This window comes from Ruditapes philippinarum, unplaced genomic scaffold (assembly GCF_026571515.1).
Source record: "Ruditapes philippinarum isolate M1 unplaced genomic scaffold, ASM2657151v2 ctg290_1_1_1_1, whole genome shotgun sequence".
NCBI lineage: Eukaryota > Metazoa > Mollusca > Bivalvia > Venerida > Veneridae > Ruditapes > Ruditapes philippinarum.
The window spans coordinates 54,370-69,779 of NW_026854468.1; the positions used below are offsets into that span (position 1 = coordinate 54,370).

The 15,410-nt window shown below is 31.4% G+C and overlaps 1 protein-coding gene across 5 annotated transcripts in view; it reads right to left on the reverse strand.

Annotated features, from left to right (window-relative positions):
* Nucleotides 1-15,410, reverse strand: part of LOC132740213 (protein 4.1-like) — a 61,139-nt gene that overhangs the window by 26,006 nt on the left and 19,723 nt on the right. For all 5 annotated transcript variants that reach the window (XM_060728071.1, XM_060728074.1, XM_060728072.1 and 2 more), the window contains exon 11: nt 13,985-14,451. In XM_060728071.1, coding sequence (XP_060584054.1) covers nt 13,985-14,451 — 467 coding nt within the window. The remainder of the gene's footprint in view (nt 1-13,984; nt 14,452-15,410) is intronic.

Sequence of the window (15,410 nt, forward strand, 5' to 3'; positions counted from 1 at the left end):
CTAAGGTGACAATTTACTATGTTAGTGGCAGCATATTCAATATACATCAAACCATGCTAGTAAAAGGAACTTTGCTTTTTTCTAAAGCTAAGTAGGCTTCATTCATGCAACAGTCTTCAGAATCTATGATAGGTGTATTTACAATTTGGTTAATATTTAAAATGGTAAGCAAGGCACATTATGTTTTATAAGTCTAAGCATTTAAAATTTTCCCCATCTTTAGGAAGTTTTAAATAAAGGAAACCAGTATTAAAAATGGCAGAAAATGCTTATTTTTACTCAAATGTCCAAAATTCCAAATTACTTTCTATATTTACAAACCGGCATTTTTATGACCTGTTTTTCCCCCAATTTACTTATGACTTCACGACTCTAAAATTTCACAATTTTGGCAGACTGGACTCTTTTCCTAAAAGGGAGTGTAAAAAAATTTATTACAAGTTGAAAATAATCTGATCATGAAATTAGTTTTGAAACTTATTAATGTATAACTTAGACATTGAACAACTTATGTATGACACTGATAATTGTGTCAGTTAATGTTTGTTTTTCTAGTATTTATGCTAATTTTATTGCATGTTTATGGCCGGCCATATCTTGTGGTAGATCCACACTAACTGTATCTGTTAAAAATAGTCAGCTATATTATACAGGATTGTAAATCATTTCATTTCAGACTTAAAGTCTGAGCTGGTTCAGTGACAGTCATTCTTGTAAAATTCTCGTGAAATCTAAATACATGAAGCTGGCTCATTTAAAAAATTCAGTATCACTTTTATGAGAAAAAACATTTGGAATTAAATGCTTCACTGAAAAAGGCATTTCAAACAATGATAATAAAACTGATTGCCAAGACATGTTGCAAGGTAGTAATTTAGAAAGCATTGCAAGAATATTTTTTTTTGCCATATACAAATAAGCTTATCGCAAAAGATTTTGCACATAAAGCCGATTATTACAAGTCCTAGGATATCATGTACAGATTTTATATCTCAAAGTTAAGAAAATGACAGACAAACAGACAGATGGACAGACAAGACAGCAGAAAAGAATATGTTCATCAAAACATTGGTCAAGATATATATATATTTTTGAGAGTAAATGGAATTATCAAGTGTGCATGATCGTTTAGTCCATTCCAGTGAGTATATTTGTGCTTTCCTTTCAATTAGTATGGTTAAGTTAGTAATCAAGTCTACAAGTATACAAGGCTAAATTTTAGGTGCGCTAACACTAATTTTATCATGGTTTGTTAGTGAATTTCATGGTGTTAAAAAAATTACAGACACACAAACTTTCTATGTAAAAAGTTTATTGAACAGTAAGTATAACATGTTGTTAACACTAGTAAGTATATATATACAAATTAACATTAGTAAATATAAGTATTTAAAAGTCGTTGCATTCAAAAAGAATCTAAAACTTAGTTAAAAAGGTGGATTTTAAAACAAGCATCACAATACACATGCACTTGGAATATGGACTAAACAAAAACAACTTGAAGCGGATATCTATGTATATATATATAATTATATAAAAGCTAGAGCAAAAAAACAAAAAAAAACCAAAAAAACTTGGCTATAAAATATTGGTAACTAAACATTTTATATCAGAAAAGAATACCACTTTTCCTGCATTTTGTTTTCCTTAATTTTTTATTCAGTTAGTGTGTCACATACTTGTAAGTTTATATAATAAGCCTTCATAGAAATTCAAGGCAATTTGAGTACATGTATTTATTAATAAATACAAGGAAATTGATTGCTTGGTTTAGAAAAATCATATATTTATAAAAAGAACAGAATTTTTAGTTATATAATATACCAAAATCCTCAAAAAACAAACTATGTTTCACTTGCAAGTTTGAGTGTCCTTTGCCTTTCAAAAACAAAGAAACTTTGTACACCATTTGTTATTGAAAGCCACAATGAAAACTGCAGCTTTAGGTTTCTAGAATATGGAAATTTTGTTTGTTTGAAAGTTTAATTTAGTACGCATTTTTTCCCCTTGCAGACAAACTGACTGAGTTTTTTTTAAGACCTTCACATTCTAATCCATTATATAAAGAGGCAAGGGCAGGATTACCTTGAAATCATCTTTTTCTTAACCACAAAATGGCAATAATGCTTGTATATATAAGGCACTATGTGATAAAAGTGGTATTCTTTCCCTATCATCATTTTTTAACAAAGGGTACATTTTGGCTATATGGTATGGCCTTTTTTTTCTAGGAAACAATATTACATAAATTATAGTTTTGGAATTCAAAGATTACATTACAAAATTAGCAAAATGTCAGAATGGAATTCTAAAACATTAGGAGACACAACATTGAAAGTTCAAACCAAACAAAAGTTTTGTCCAAACTTGGTAAATTAACTTGAAAATGCACTAACAAACTGATAGCACTTAATTAAATGTTAGATTGTAAAATTTATACAGAAGATATACAATAACACATACATAAGGATTTTCATATTTCCAGTGACTGTCCTTTTAAAATATAACATAAAATTACAAATGGCTTAAAGAAATCACAATTTTTTTAATTTAATATGTTATAAAAATTTCGCAAGTTGCTGAGATTCGAACATTGGCCAAATAACTTAAAATTCTTAAAATAAATTTAAAAGGCAATTTCCAGAAATCTTCAGTATACTCTTAGAATTACAAACAGCAGTTTCTAAATTAGTTTTCCTTAAGTTTCACTACAGACTCCAAAGTTTCTGTGATGAAATTGAAAACTATAAGCTGATCAAACCTATTAACGCTTAATCTGCCGAGTGCTGAAACCAAAAGTAGTGTTTAGCCTTGAATTGCCAGCAACATGGAGCAAGGCCATTCTGCACATACGTCCAGTCTGATCAAGCTCTTTGCTGCTGGTAGCTCATTTTTTTTTTGTATTTTTATATTGAAATCTCTTCAACTTAGAATGAATTGCTGGGCAAATTCATTTAATAAATTTACTTTGTTACTGGTTGAGGGTTAAAGGCTTTAAAGGTTCTAATAAGACAGCAGGCTTTCTTTTATAATTTTCATTGTTCAATTTCAAATATATCAACTTTATTTTCATTTCAACAAAGTTTTTTAACATAGAGCTATCCTTTTAGCATTCAATGCTGTAACACAAAACTATGTATCATTGCATGTATTTTTTCAGAACACAAAAGAGGGATGATAATTCTGTGAAAATGTATGATAGAGTTATTGGTGTTGGTCTGATATTCCATAATATGTTCCATGCAATATGTTTCAACAAAAGGATTTCAATGTTTTAACCAATATAAGTTCAAGCATAAAAGAGTAATACACATCAATGTCAACTTCAATGTGGAGATTGTTTACTTGCATTACTTAAACTAAGTAAAGTAGCAAGTGAATTTTCTTAGTTCATAAAGGGCTATAACTGTGTGAAACTTCATGCTAGAGATATGGACCTTTGGACAGTTAAGACATTCAGGAAATGCCCAGTGATTAACTGAACAAAGCATTATGCCAAATTCAAATTGCTTAATGTCAAAGCCGAGTTACAAGAGTTAAAAAAAGCATCTCTATAGTTTGAAAATCAAATTATTCTTTTCCAATTGTCATATTAAAAATTGGCATAGTAAGAATTTTCAGTCTATAAGATGGATTATATCATTTAATGTTTTCCCCTATACAACAGCTTACATATCAGGTTCAGCACTAGACATGCCAGGCAAATTCCTCTACTTGTCTATATTTCATAAAATTATATCAAATCTCCAAAACTCAATATTATATTATATATTATTATATAATGCTCACAAATGATCTTCAACTGTGCCAAATGGTGAGACTTTTTGTAGTGACAAATTGTTGGTGAAACAGCAAGAAGTTATTACAGTTTCAGATAAATTTATCCTTTAACTAATAAAATATCAAATTCTACATGTTCTAAATATAGAATTCCAAGACAACATGATTGAATTTTATGAATTAATAGTATTTTATACACAGCTCAAAACACACCTTAAGCATTTCTTTCCAAGGGAGGTAAATATAATGAACTTTTTTCTCTCAAAAAGCTTCATTGCATGCATTTGGTTATCCTTACACTTTAAGGTAACTGAACCATTTCAGCAAAAAAAATTTTAGGCATTCAATTTCGCTTTAAATATAAACTCAGTACTCTAATCATATGTGATGTGACCATTATATGGCTATTTAAATTGCCATCCCTACTTTGTGGGGTTTCAATACAGATTGGATATAGTCCATGACATTTAGTATGACAGATATTGCTGATTGTTGGATCAGTTACCTTTAATCAATAATGTCACCTTAGTGCAATAAGAGGTTAACTCCTTATATAATTGAATTGGAGTTAATCTGTTATTGCACCAATTGTAACAGACTGTTATCTAACTTTTTTTATGTTACATTTTGTGTTACATGCGTTACATAGGCGCGGTAAACAAATGTTAGTCTTTCTTCATTTCTACTTTAGCAATAATTAATCCGTCAGAAAGAGCAAAAGTATCGCATTACCCCATTAACAACCTTACCTTATTTATAATAAAAGACATCATGATAAAAATAACTTCTTGAAATATTACATATTAAACAAGATGTGGAATAAATAACAAATGACATAAAGGAGACATTAATTCGGTCAACTTTCCTTAATTAACCCAGGAAAAAGCAGAAAATCCATATAAACCTGTTGAATTTGTATAATGGATTCGCCCTGCTTTGAATTTGGAACAATCCATTCAAAGTTTAAGGGATTTCAATATAAAAATACAAAAACAGCTGTCAACCATTTATAGCAATGTTTATAGCAAATTAATGGGTCATTTTTTCCCCCGGTTCCTGAGCCAGTTAAGGAATAAATTATAAGAAAACATATTAATACTTTGGCATAACAGTTTCTTGGAGATTCAAAACAATACAAATATTACTAAACTACCCCACCCCCACCCCCCAAAAAAACATACAAAAACAACATGTTTATAATAATTCAAGATAGAAGATATTTTTGTTGGCATCTTTAATAGGTCAAGTGGGGCAAAGGATGTATTTACAATTGGGGATCTTGGCATAATTATTTTTGTTAGATATCATATTAACTTTAAATTAAATTAAATTTACAAAAAAAGACATTTAAACAATTTTTAAAAAATATCAATCCTGTAATTGGCACTGTATTGCACAAGTTTAAAGTGTTTTGTACTTCAAGTATAATCTTTAAAAAGTGAGTGAATTTTTACATCTTTTTTGAATTCACAAGATCTTCTTGAAAGTAAAGTGCAAGCAATAATTTTGTACCTTATGAGACATTATTCGTCATACAGAAAGACTAGGCAAGCAAAGAATTAAAATAACAACCATCTAAACAATATTGAGACAGATTTTATACAATTAATTTATAACGAAAAAATAATAAATAACTATTTATATTGCACATTACATTTATAAATAATATGATAGATAAATAAAAAATGTAAATTTGTTCACATATTTGCGATATCACATTTAGTCATTCTTTACAAAAAAAAATTAAATTCTATATACATGTATAGCAGTTTAGAATTACATCTATGTGTGTGTGTACTTTTCTTTGTACATTTAATTTTATATTGATATTTGCTGATCAACGCTGATTTAAATTGTGTATAGGTATGCTGTGTTCACACAGATTCTTTGTATCATGTAAAACATGTCATAGCTTGTCGTGTTATATGACACATTATGATTAATATTGACATCATGTTATATGACACATTATGTTCAAACTGATTATTTCTTTATATAAATTTCTGATTTACAATATTGACATCATGTTATATGACACATTATGATTTACAATATTGACATCATGTTATATGACACATTATGATTTACAATATTGACATCATGTTATATGACACATTATGATTAATATTGACATCATGTTATATGACACATTATGTTCAAACTGATTATTTCTTTATATAAATTTCATCATGTTATTATGGCACTGTTCACTGTTTTTATAATCAAAGTGTTTCCAATATTATAATGTTATATGACACTGTGTTCAAAGTGATATGTTTTTAAAAATGATACTGATAAGTATTTACATTATTATCATGTTATATGACACTATTTTTATAACATGAAGTATCTATATTATATGACACTGTGTTAAAACGGATGTTTTTATAAAGTAAATAATTTACAATATTTAAATGTTATATGACACTGTGTTCAAATTGATATGTTTTTATAAGGTAAAGTGTTTCCATTATTATCATATTATATGACACTGACTGTTCAAATTATTATGTTTTTACAACATGAAGTATATATAATGTTGACATATTATGCGACACTATGTTCAAACAGATATGTTTATATAAAATAGATTAATTGTGGTTTCAAGTCCTTGACATCATGTTTTTGAAATAAAAGTTAATTTACTTGTAATTGGTATTTACAGATTTTTGAGTAAAATAGGTTTGGATTAGTATCTTATTCTCACTGAAATAACAGGGACAGTTCTGAAGTCTACATTATGTGTTGTAAATGTGTTTCAAGTCACACCTACACAGTTACAGTAAAATGGAGACTTTTAAGCTTTAGTGGTGTCCCTTCTTGCTATACTTTAGGCACATGTGGGCACCCAAGCAGCACCATCGACAATTGGTAAGTAAGGTAGCTGGAAAGATTCCTCACATTATAAAAATTACCCTACATAAGGTAACAAAAACACAAGAACAGTACCCAATGCAATAGCTGCAACTGCTTGCACAACAAACATGGTCTCATTTGACTGATCATGTAATTGCAGCTCTGGTAATCTTTCCTGCATCACAGCAGCAAGAAAGGTTTCCCCATCATCTTTATTCTGTAGTCTCATATTTGCACAATCACCAACATTTGGAATATTACCTACTCCTCTTCTATCATCAGGAACCTTCTTTGTCTCTCCAATTTCAAATTCAAGTCCATCTTTTTTATCACTGTCACTTGTAATACTTAAAACCTTTTGGTCACTGCTTTCACTATCAGAAAAATCTTCATCATCAACATTTTTATGTCTTTTCAATAATTTTCTCCTACAAAATTGTCTCAGCCTGTCCTTCCCTTGCAAAGTTTCCTGCTGATTGTACCTGTTTCCTAAAAGCTCATCTTTAGTACTAAGATCTGTTCTAACATTTGTATCTCTCTCAGTTTCTTCACATAAATTCCCCCCATCAATTGATGTTGCGACTGCATCATTTTTTCCAAAACTATAATCAGTATCATCATAATTTTTAGAGACAGCTTCTTGTACACAACTATCCTCCTCATCACATAGAGTCCAGTTTTTCTTAAGTTTCGCTTCTTCATCAAGCTTATCAGTAATGTACAAATATTTTGAAGATGGCAAAGAAACTGTTGGTCTAAATGGAATGTTAGTCTGACATGACTGCCAAAAATATTTCTTTGAGTTGTGTTCAATAACCTGCATGTCTAGTACACCTGAGGGCTTTGGTAAAACAGTTTTCTTTTTTCTATCTCTTTCACCTATGGCTGCAATAGTTATAGACTTTTCAATTTGTTCTTCAGCATTTCTACCTTCACCTGATGTTGTACTGTCACTTGATGGTTTACCATGACTTGGTCCTAGAGGATAGCATACTGACTTTTCAATAACCTCTTCCATAATTATTTTAGAGTCAGTTTGAATAATCCCTTTATCAATGTCTTTCTTACTATAACTTGGTCCTAGTGGATAGCACACTGACTTTTCAATAACCTCTTCCATAATTATTTTAGAGTCAGTTTGATTACTCCCTTTATCAATGTCTTTTTTATCTTTAACACCTACATCTTCCACAATCTTGTCTTGACAATCCTTCCCCTTGTGCACTCTTATAGACTCCGCATCAGTTTGTGTTTTTCTATTCTGTTGATACTGGATTTTCACATTATTCAACTTGTACTCGGTCACATACTCATATGTCACAGTTTTTATCTTTGGACACTCTGTATCTAAATCTTCATTTACACTGAATGTATATTTAGTAACTTGATCCCTTGGCTGACTTGAAAAAACAACATTTACATTTTCTGTGCTACCTGGATTTATTTCAGCACAGTCTAAGTCCTGTTTAATCGATTTTGATTCCATTTCTTTAAGATGCTCAGCAGACCTCCTCTGCACAGAATACTGAGGTCTATAGTCAACTTGATTAAAACTATCATTACAGGTATTTGTTTCATTTTCTTTTTTAATTTCATGATATTTTCCATTTTTTAACTCTGCAACACATGAAGAACTATACAGATTAACATGGTCCTGAATATTTTTATCATCTGTCTTTACATCATTTTCAGAAGAATCATCTACATCACTATTTATTTTATATTCTACTTCATTATTCATTTCAGATTTATCTCCTTGCCTGCTTGAAGCAATATCAATATTAATGTTGTCTCTACAACTATAATGATCACTTCCTGTAGTTACATTTTCTGACCCAGTTGTCTTTCCTGTTGGTGATGTAAGCAATATTTTTGGAATTGTCTTCTTTTCAAACTGAATAACCTTATCTTTGATGCATTCTGATTTACTATTTGACACAGTAATTGGAATCATTACTGGTATATTTGCATTGGTTCTTTGTTGTGTTGAGACCCTCACTAATGTTGGTCTTTGTTTTCTGCCAGATATTGGCTTGACAATTCTAGGAGACCTCTTTGAAGGACAATCCAGCCCACTGTATTTCTCATCAAAACCTTCATTCATCGTACCATCAGTTAATGTGGTAACATCTTCTGTTCCACCATTATTCGATAATGATTCATTTGATGATGTATCATCATCACATGGCACAGTGTCATTGCTCGTATTTTTACAAACAGTCTGATTAAAAACACTTACTTTGGTTTCATGAAGTTTCTTGTCATTATCTAGCAATCCATAAGTGTCTGTTGCATTACAATAATCTAATGTGCTATCATTATCTAGTTGATTACCTGTGCTTACATCTTTAAATTTACTTACAGCCATGTCACTTTTGAATGGCTGATCAATGACAAATGCATTACTATCAAACAGTGCCTTGTCTTCTTCTAATTTTTTATCAGTGTTTGTACTATCAAAATAATCAAAAGCAGCATCATTTCCTATTTGCCAGTTCTCATCTACAGGATCTGACAAAATATTGTCATTTGATTGTGTGCTGACTAAACCAATATTCCTTGGTTCTGAATCAAACAAGCATGTTATAAAATCCTCTATATACTTCATGTTATCATCTTTGTTACCATTGGACTTTCTTTTTCTGAACAGATGGTGTTGACCAAGACTGTTACTTGATTTGTATACAGGTAAATTTTCTTCAAAACGCACCCTCCTTTCTGATAAATTTGACTCACTTTTAGATTTCCTTTTCAAATTTGATCTTACAGGAACATGAGGAGTATCATCAATTATGTCTGGCACTTTGTCTCTTACAGATCTGTGTAACTTGCATGAATTGACTTGTCCTGGCTCGACAGCATGGAAAGAACATTCACACAATATAGAATCCTGTTCCTGGTCGGTGTTTTCCATCTGATAAGACTTCACATCCTCAAAGCTGCAATCTATAGCAAACTGCTGATTTATATCAGCACTGTTGTAACCATCTATATCATCTGACTCTGGATTTACTACAAATCCTGGCATTTCAAATGAAGCAAGTTCTATCTCATCTCCAGATTCAGAATCAGTTTCACTTGGTCCTGATTCAGAATCTGAGGAATTATCTTCTGCATTGAAATCAATCTGTTGTGCTTCGAAACTTTGCTGTTCAAGTGCATCTTCATCTAATTTAACATCACCGAGACCCAAGGATTCCAGCTTTGAATGTAAGCTCAGTTGTTCATTGTTTGGCTTTTTGGAATTTCCACTTTCTACATCATTTTTCTTTTTTGTGTTATTGATGTTATTCGAACTTTTAACACAGTTTTGTACTTCAAGTGGCGAAAGCAACTCACTGCCTCTTTCCGATCTTTCTGTTACATCTCTTGTTTCATTGTTAACATGATTTCCATTTTCTGCCAAGCCTTTTGCTTTCTTTGCTATGCTTCCTTCATCAGATAAACCCGACTTGGCTTTCTCAAAATCATAACTTACATTTTCATCATTAATATCAGCCTCCTTATCAGCATCATCATCATTTTCCACAGCAAAATCTTTACATTTTGACTGCAATATTCCTCCTTTATCAAAAACAGACTCTTTAAGACTTTTGTTATCATCTTCTTCATATAAGTCATATCCTTCACTTTCATTATCACCATCTCTTCTGTCACTATCAATTTCCTTTTTATTTGTATTTTTTCCACTTCTTATATATTTTTTCCATACTCTACGACATAACAAGTCAGTCTGTTGAGCATTTTCAAGCATTTTCTTAGGATCGTGCTCAGTTTTGTCAACCTTAATATCTTCATCTCTTTTTATTTTAGTAAGATCCGAGTCAAGAGAGGAAACAAATAATTCTTTTGGCCTTGGGATCTCTTGGGGCTTAAAATCTAGGACAGACACAGTGTATTTTGATGGTTTCTCTTTTTTCTTTGTTTCAGATTGCTTTTCAGATGATCTTATTCCACCTTCAATCCAACCAGAAGGGCAAGGATTTAACATATGAACAACACCAGGTGTTACCTTTTTATTCACATCCTTTTCATTTTCACGTGAGCTTGTACTTTCTAAACTCAGATTATCACTTGGTTTTGTTTCTTTTCTAACATGGTCTGATTTTTCAAGCTTAGAGCTTGGAGTTTTCTTATCAGTGCCAGTATTTTTCTCTTTGTTAACATTCCTTTCCCTTTCACTTTTAGATTCAGGAGGCATAGATATTTCACTGCAAGGTTCAGAACCCTGAAATGGTTTAATGTTTCCCATAATTATTACATTGTTTTCTTTACTATCCTCTTCTTGCATTAACTGTTCACTATTTTTCTTGTCTGACTTTTGGTTAGAAAAAACTTTGCTTTCTTTGATAACAATAGGGACCTTTTCAATTTTCTGTTCCTTATCATTTTTTTTAAATCTAAAAGTCTGACCTATGGTTTGAATTTCACTGTTCACACCTTTATTCCTTTCATCATTTGATTTCTTAGATCTTGAATCTGCTGGGAAAAAATTAGAAAGTGATGGTCTTTCTTCAACATGCTCCTTTCTGTCATTAAGGATGTGATCCCTGTATGTGTGCGGTAAATTTTCATCATCAACTTCATCCTTTTTGGTTTGTTTTGATGAATAAAGTGGCTTCAGGACTGTGATGTGGGTATTACCATTTATAGAATATGGTAGAAATGTATTTTTTTCTTTATTTTGTGATGGTAAATTCATTTCTCGATCTTCTGTACATTTCAATTCATTTAAATACTTTTTTTGATTTTGTTTATCAGTTTCTTCATTCTTTTTACTAGCAACAAAAACTTTACTGCCTTCTATTATTGGAATTTTAGTTTTTGAGTATGTGTCCTTAATTTCGTCAGTTGGAGAAAATAATTGCTTTTTAATTGTTTCCTTACCAATTTGTAAATGTTGTTTTATGTTTGGGATTATTTTGACAGGCGTGTCATTATCTTCCATTATAAATGATTTTCCAAGCAACGACTCTTGTTTGTTGTCAACTATTTCAATTGGTAGTCTGCTTTCTGAATGAGTAGCTATCTGTAGATCTTTTAACACTTCTGGTTTTTCACTGTTGTTTGCTATTGTTTGGGTTTCAGTTACATCCATCTGATTGCTATCCAAACTCTCATTTAATTGAATCGAAATGTTACCTTTACCTTCCATTTTCTGAGATTTTTCCTTTGTTTCCTGAAATATTTTTTCATCTCCTTCACTAAGAGATTCAATTGGTTCACAAAGTGCATTATCCTGAAGCTTTGGCTTTTGAAAAAAGTCCATTGTGTCTGTATTCTCTCTGTTTACATTTGTAGAAAAAAATTCTGATTTAAAATCATTGTGGATGGAAGTAGGTCTTACCCTTTGTCGGCTATATGGCTCTGCATCATAAACTTCAATTTCAAAAGAATCTTTAGCTACAGGTTTAACAGCCTTGATTGTGGTATTCTGCTTTTCATATACTTTGTTTTCTACTTCTGGACATTCTACTATTTTAGCAAGAAAGTTTTTCTCAGCACTGGCACTGCAAAGTTTCATCATATTGTTACCATCTGCTTCAGTAGAAGTTGTTTTTGTATCAACATGTTTTTGATCCCAGACATTTTTATCCAATTCACTTTTAACCTTTACTTCTTCTTTGTCTATTTGTCTGAGTCTGTTCATTGACGGAACTTCTAAATTTAAACCAAAATCTAAAGGACTTTCGTTAACATTTTCAAAGTCACTTGAATCTGTAGATACTGTACTAAATCTCTCTAATTCTTCATCAAGACTAAGTCTCTGCTGTTTGCTGCCTGTTTCAATATCTACTGCACCTTCTACTATAATGGTGGCAATTGTGTCTACATCATTAGACTCACTAGAAAGAGCGCTTAATTTTTCTAACTTCTCGTCATCTAGATTCAAACTTTCTGTGTCATTATTGGAATTCCCATCGAAGGTGAGTTTATACAGGCTAGACAAAGAGCTACTCGCAACACGTTTTCTAATGTCCATTTCAACACCTTCTGCCTCTAATTCCGATATATTTACTGTCTGTTCAGGATCCGAAATGACAGAAGAAGTATTATGGACAGATTCACCATCTTCTAATGAAGAAAGGGATAAAACTTTTATGATATTTTCTTGCAAAGTAGTTTCTAGTATTTCATTCCTTGCCACAGAATGCAATTCTCCTATATTTCTTTGCTGTGACTCGTCTTGGTCAACTTGATTAAGTTTCGTTTCTACAGTGACAATATCTTTTTCAACTAGCTTCTTTTCTACTTTTGAACTTTCTATAATAATACTTGGATTGCTTAATGGCTTAGAGTTAACATTTATATTTTCATTATGTTGAACTGTTGTTAAATTAGTTTTTTCTTGTTCCTTTATGTCTGATTTCATTGTATTATGTAAACCTTCAAAATTTCTGTTCACCTTTTCCGGCGTTAAAATGTACATCTTCAGTTCTTCTTTTAACTCTTTACTATCCTGTAAGTTTTGCAATTCAATGTTAGAATCTTGAATTGAATCTGTTAAATCAGAGCCTGTTTTGCAAGTCTTATCAAGACAGTCTTTCCTTTGTTTATTTATTTTGGCATAGATTGGCATTTGAGCTGAAGGTTTTGGTTTGGGTTGTAAAAAATGTTCAGATTTAGAATTGCATGGACCCTCATCAAAATCTTTTTTCTCATTTTCATGTTTTGTAATGTGAAACAACTTTTTTGGTTGTGTTAGTTTTATAGTCTTTGTCTCAAGGGAAGTGTATTGATTTGGTATGTGAGTTTTATCTTGAGAATGTTCAGACTTTTGATTTTCTTTAAAATATTTACTTTTTCTACCATGAATTTTTACCTCAGGTTGTTCTGAGTTTTGTGTTTCATTTCTGTTGGGAATCTCATCATAAATGTTATTTGAATTAATTTTCTTGTGTCTTAATTTTTCAACTTGAGATTTAACTTCATCAATTTCTGCATAAATGCCTTCAAATTTAGGTGGACCAATTTCATCATATTGACTTTTGGGAATTTCAGAATATACAATTTCTGCTGAGATACTTGGATTTACTTGTTCAGACTTGGTATTTTGAATATGTTTACTACCTGAACCTATATATTTTTCACTTTCAGCCCTACCATTTAACCCTCCAATACAATCATTATTTGCATCATAATCGCCATGTGAAGTAACTGATTCAAAAGATGAAGCAGGATAGGAAAATAAAAGTGTTTTTGTCCCCATTAAATTATCCCCCATACTTTTGCTCTTTCTGACCCTTTCATTTTTGTTAACTCTAGTGTAATTATCACCTTTACCACTATATGTTCTGTCAGTTTTATAGGCTTGGTTAGTTTGATTAGTCTTACTACTGTTACCAACCTCGTGATCATAAGATCGGTCATGATCATCGTCATGGTGATCATCTCTATGGCGTTTTTCTCTTTGATGCTCATCTCTACGTTCATCATCACTATGGTCATCTCTATGACGATGAGCTTCTTCTCTGTGATGTTCTTCTTCATGCTGCTCGTGTTCCTTCTTTGCCTGCATTAAAGCAGCCAGAGGTGTGGCTACAGCATGAATTTTCTCCATACGGCTCTTCCTATCGGGGACATCATCAAATGAGTCATTTAGCGAGCGTCTATCAAGAGAAGCACTATCCTCAACAGAGGATGGACCTCGAGGAGAGGGTTTAGGCTTTCCTGGTTTTGGTGCTACTGGAGGAGCATGTTTAGGTTCAGGCGGTGTTCTTGTAGGCTCTGGAGGAGGTTCTTTTCTCGGTTCATGAGGCGGAAGCTTGGTCTGTGGTGGGGCTCGTCTAAGCTCATCTCTTCTATGCTGTCTCTCTGCAGACAAAAACATTTAAGCATTTTTAATCAAAATTTACTTTGAGCAATATTATTGGCTAAACAACTTTTAAAAGGAATTAAGAAAATCAGAAGGGATAACATAAATACAGTTTATCATACAGCTTTTGCTGTACACATTCAATATATACTTGCGCCTTCCAGAATTTAATAAATAAATGTCATCCCCGCCACCACACCAATCATTGAAAACTGTTGCAGATGAAAAATCACAGTTATTATGCCCTAACCTTTCATTAAATAAAATCAATTGATTTATCTATGTTTCAGAGTAAGGTTTCATCATTCAGAGGCCATTACATTAAATGTTTCACAATCAAAGCAATCAGATATCCAGATGTGTGGTAAAATTTAATTTTTTGTGAAGAAAAAAAATCAATATTGATTATGCAAATATTCAAATGGTCTCATACTTTTTAAATTTGCTTTAAGTTTATTTTAAATATAAGATGATGCTAATAATAAAATATACAATAATGTACTATAAATTTAGACTCAAGCCTTATTTCTTTTGTTTCAAATTAAGATAATTACTTTTCCCTTAAAACCGAGATTATTACATAATTCCTGAGATAGATTATTACATAATTCCTGACAGATTATTACATTATTCCTGACATAGATTATTACATTATTCCTGACATAGATTATTACATGATGTAATTCTTATTTGATATTATTTTACAGACTTGAAAAGGTTGCATCTGGGTTTTCATTTTCAGAAAATTCCTGCATGAGTTTTTTTTAAGATGCAAAAGATATCTGAGAAAAATTTAGTAGAACTAGAAATGTGTCCATAGGACACGGATGCCCCCACACGCCACTGTTCTGTCAATCTTATGACTCTAGGTCAAATATTTTTTGGACTACATGTGCCACAAGTTGAAAACTAAAAATCAACAAAGGGCCATAATTCTGTTAAATTTGGTCGCAGCAAA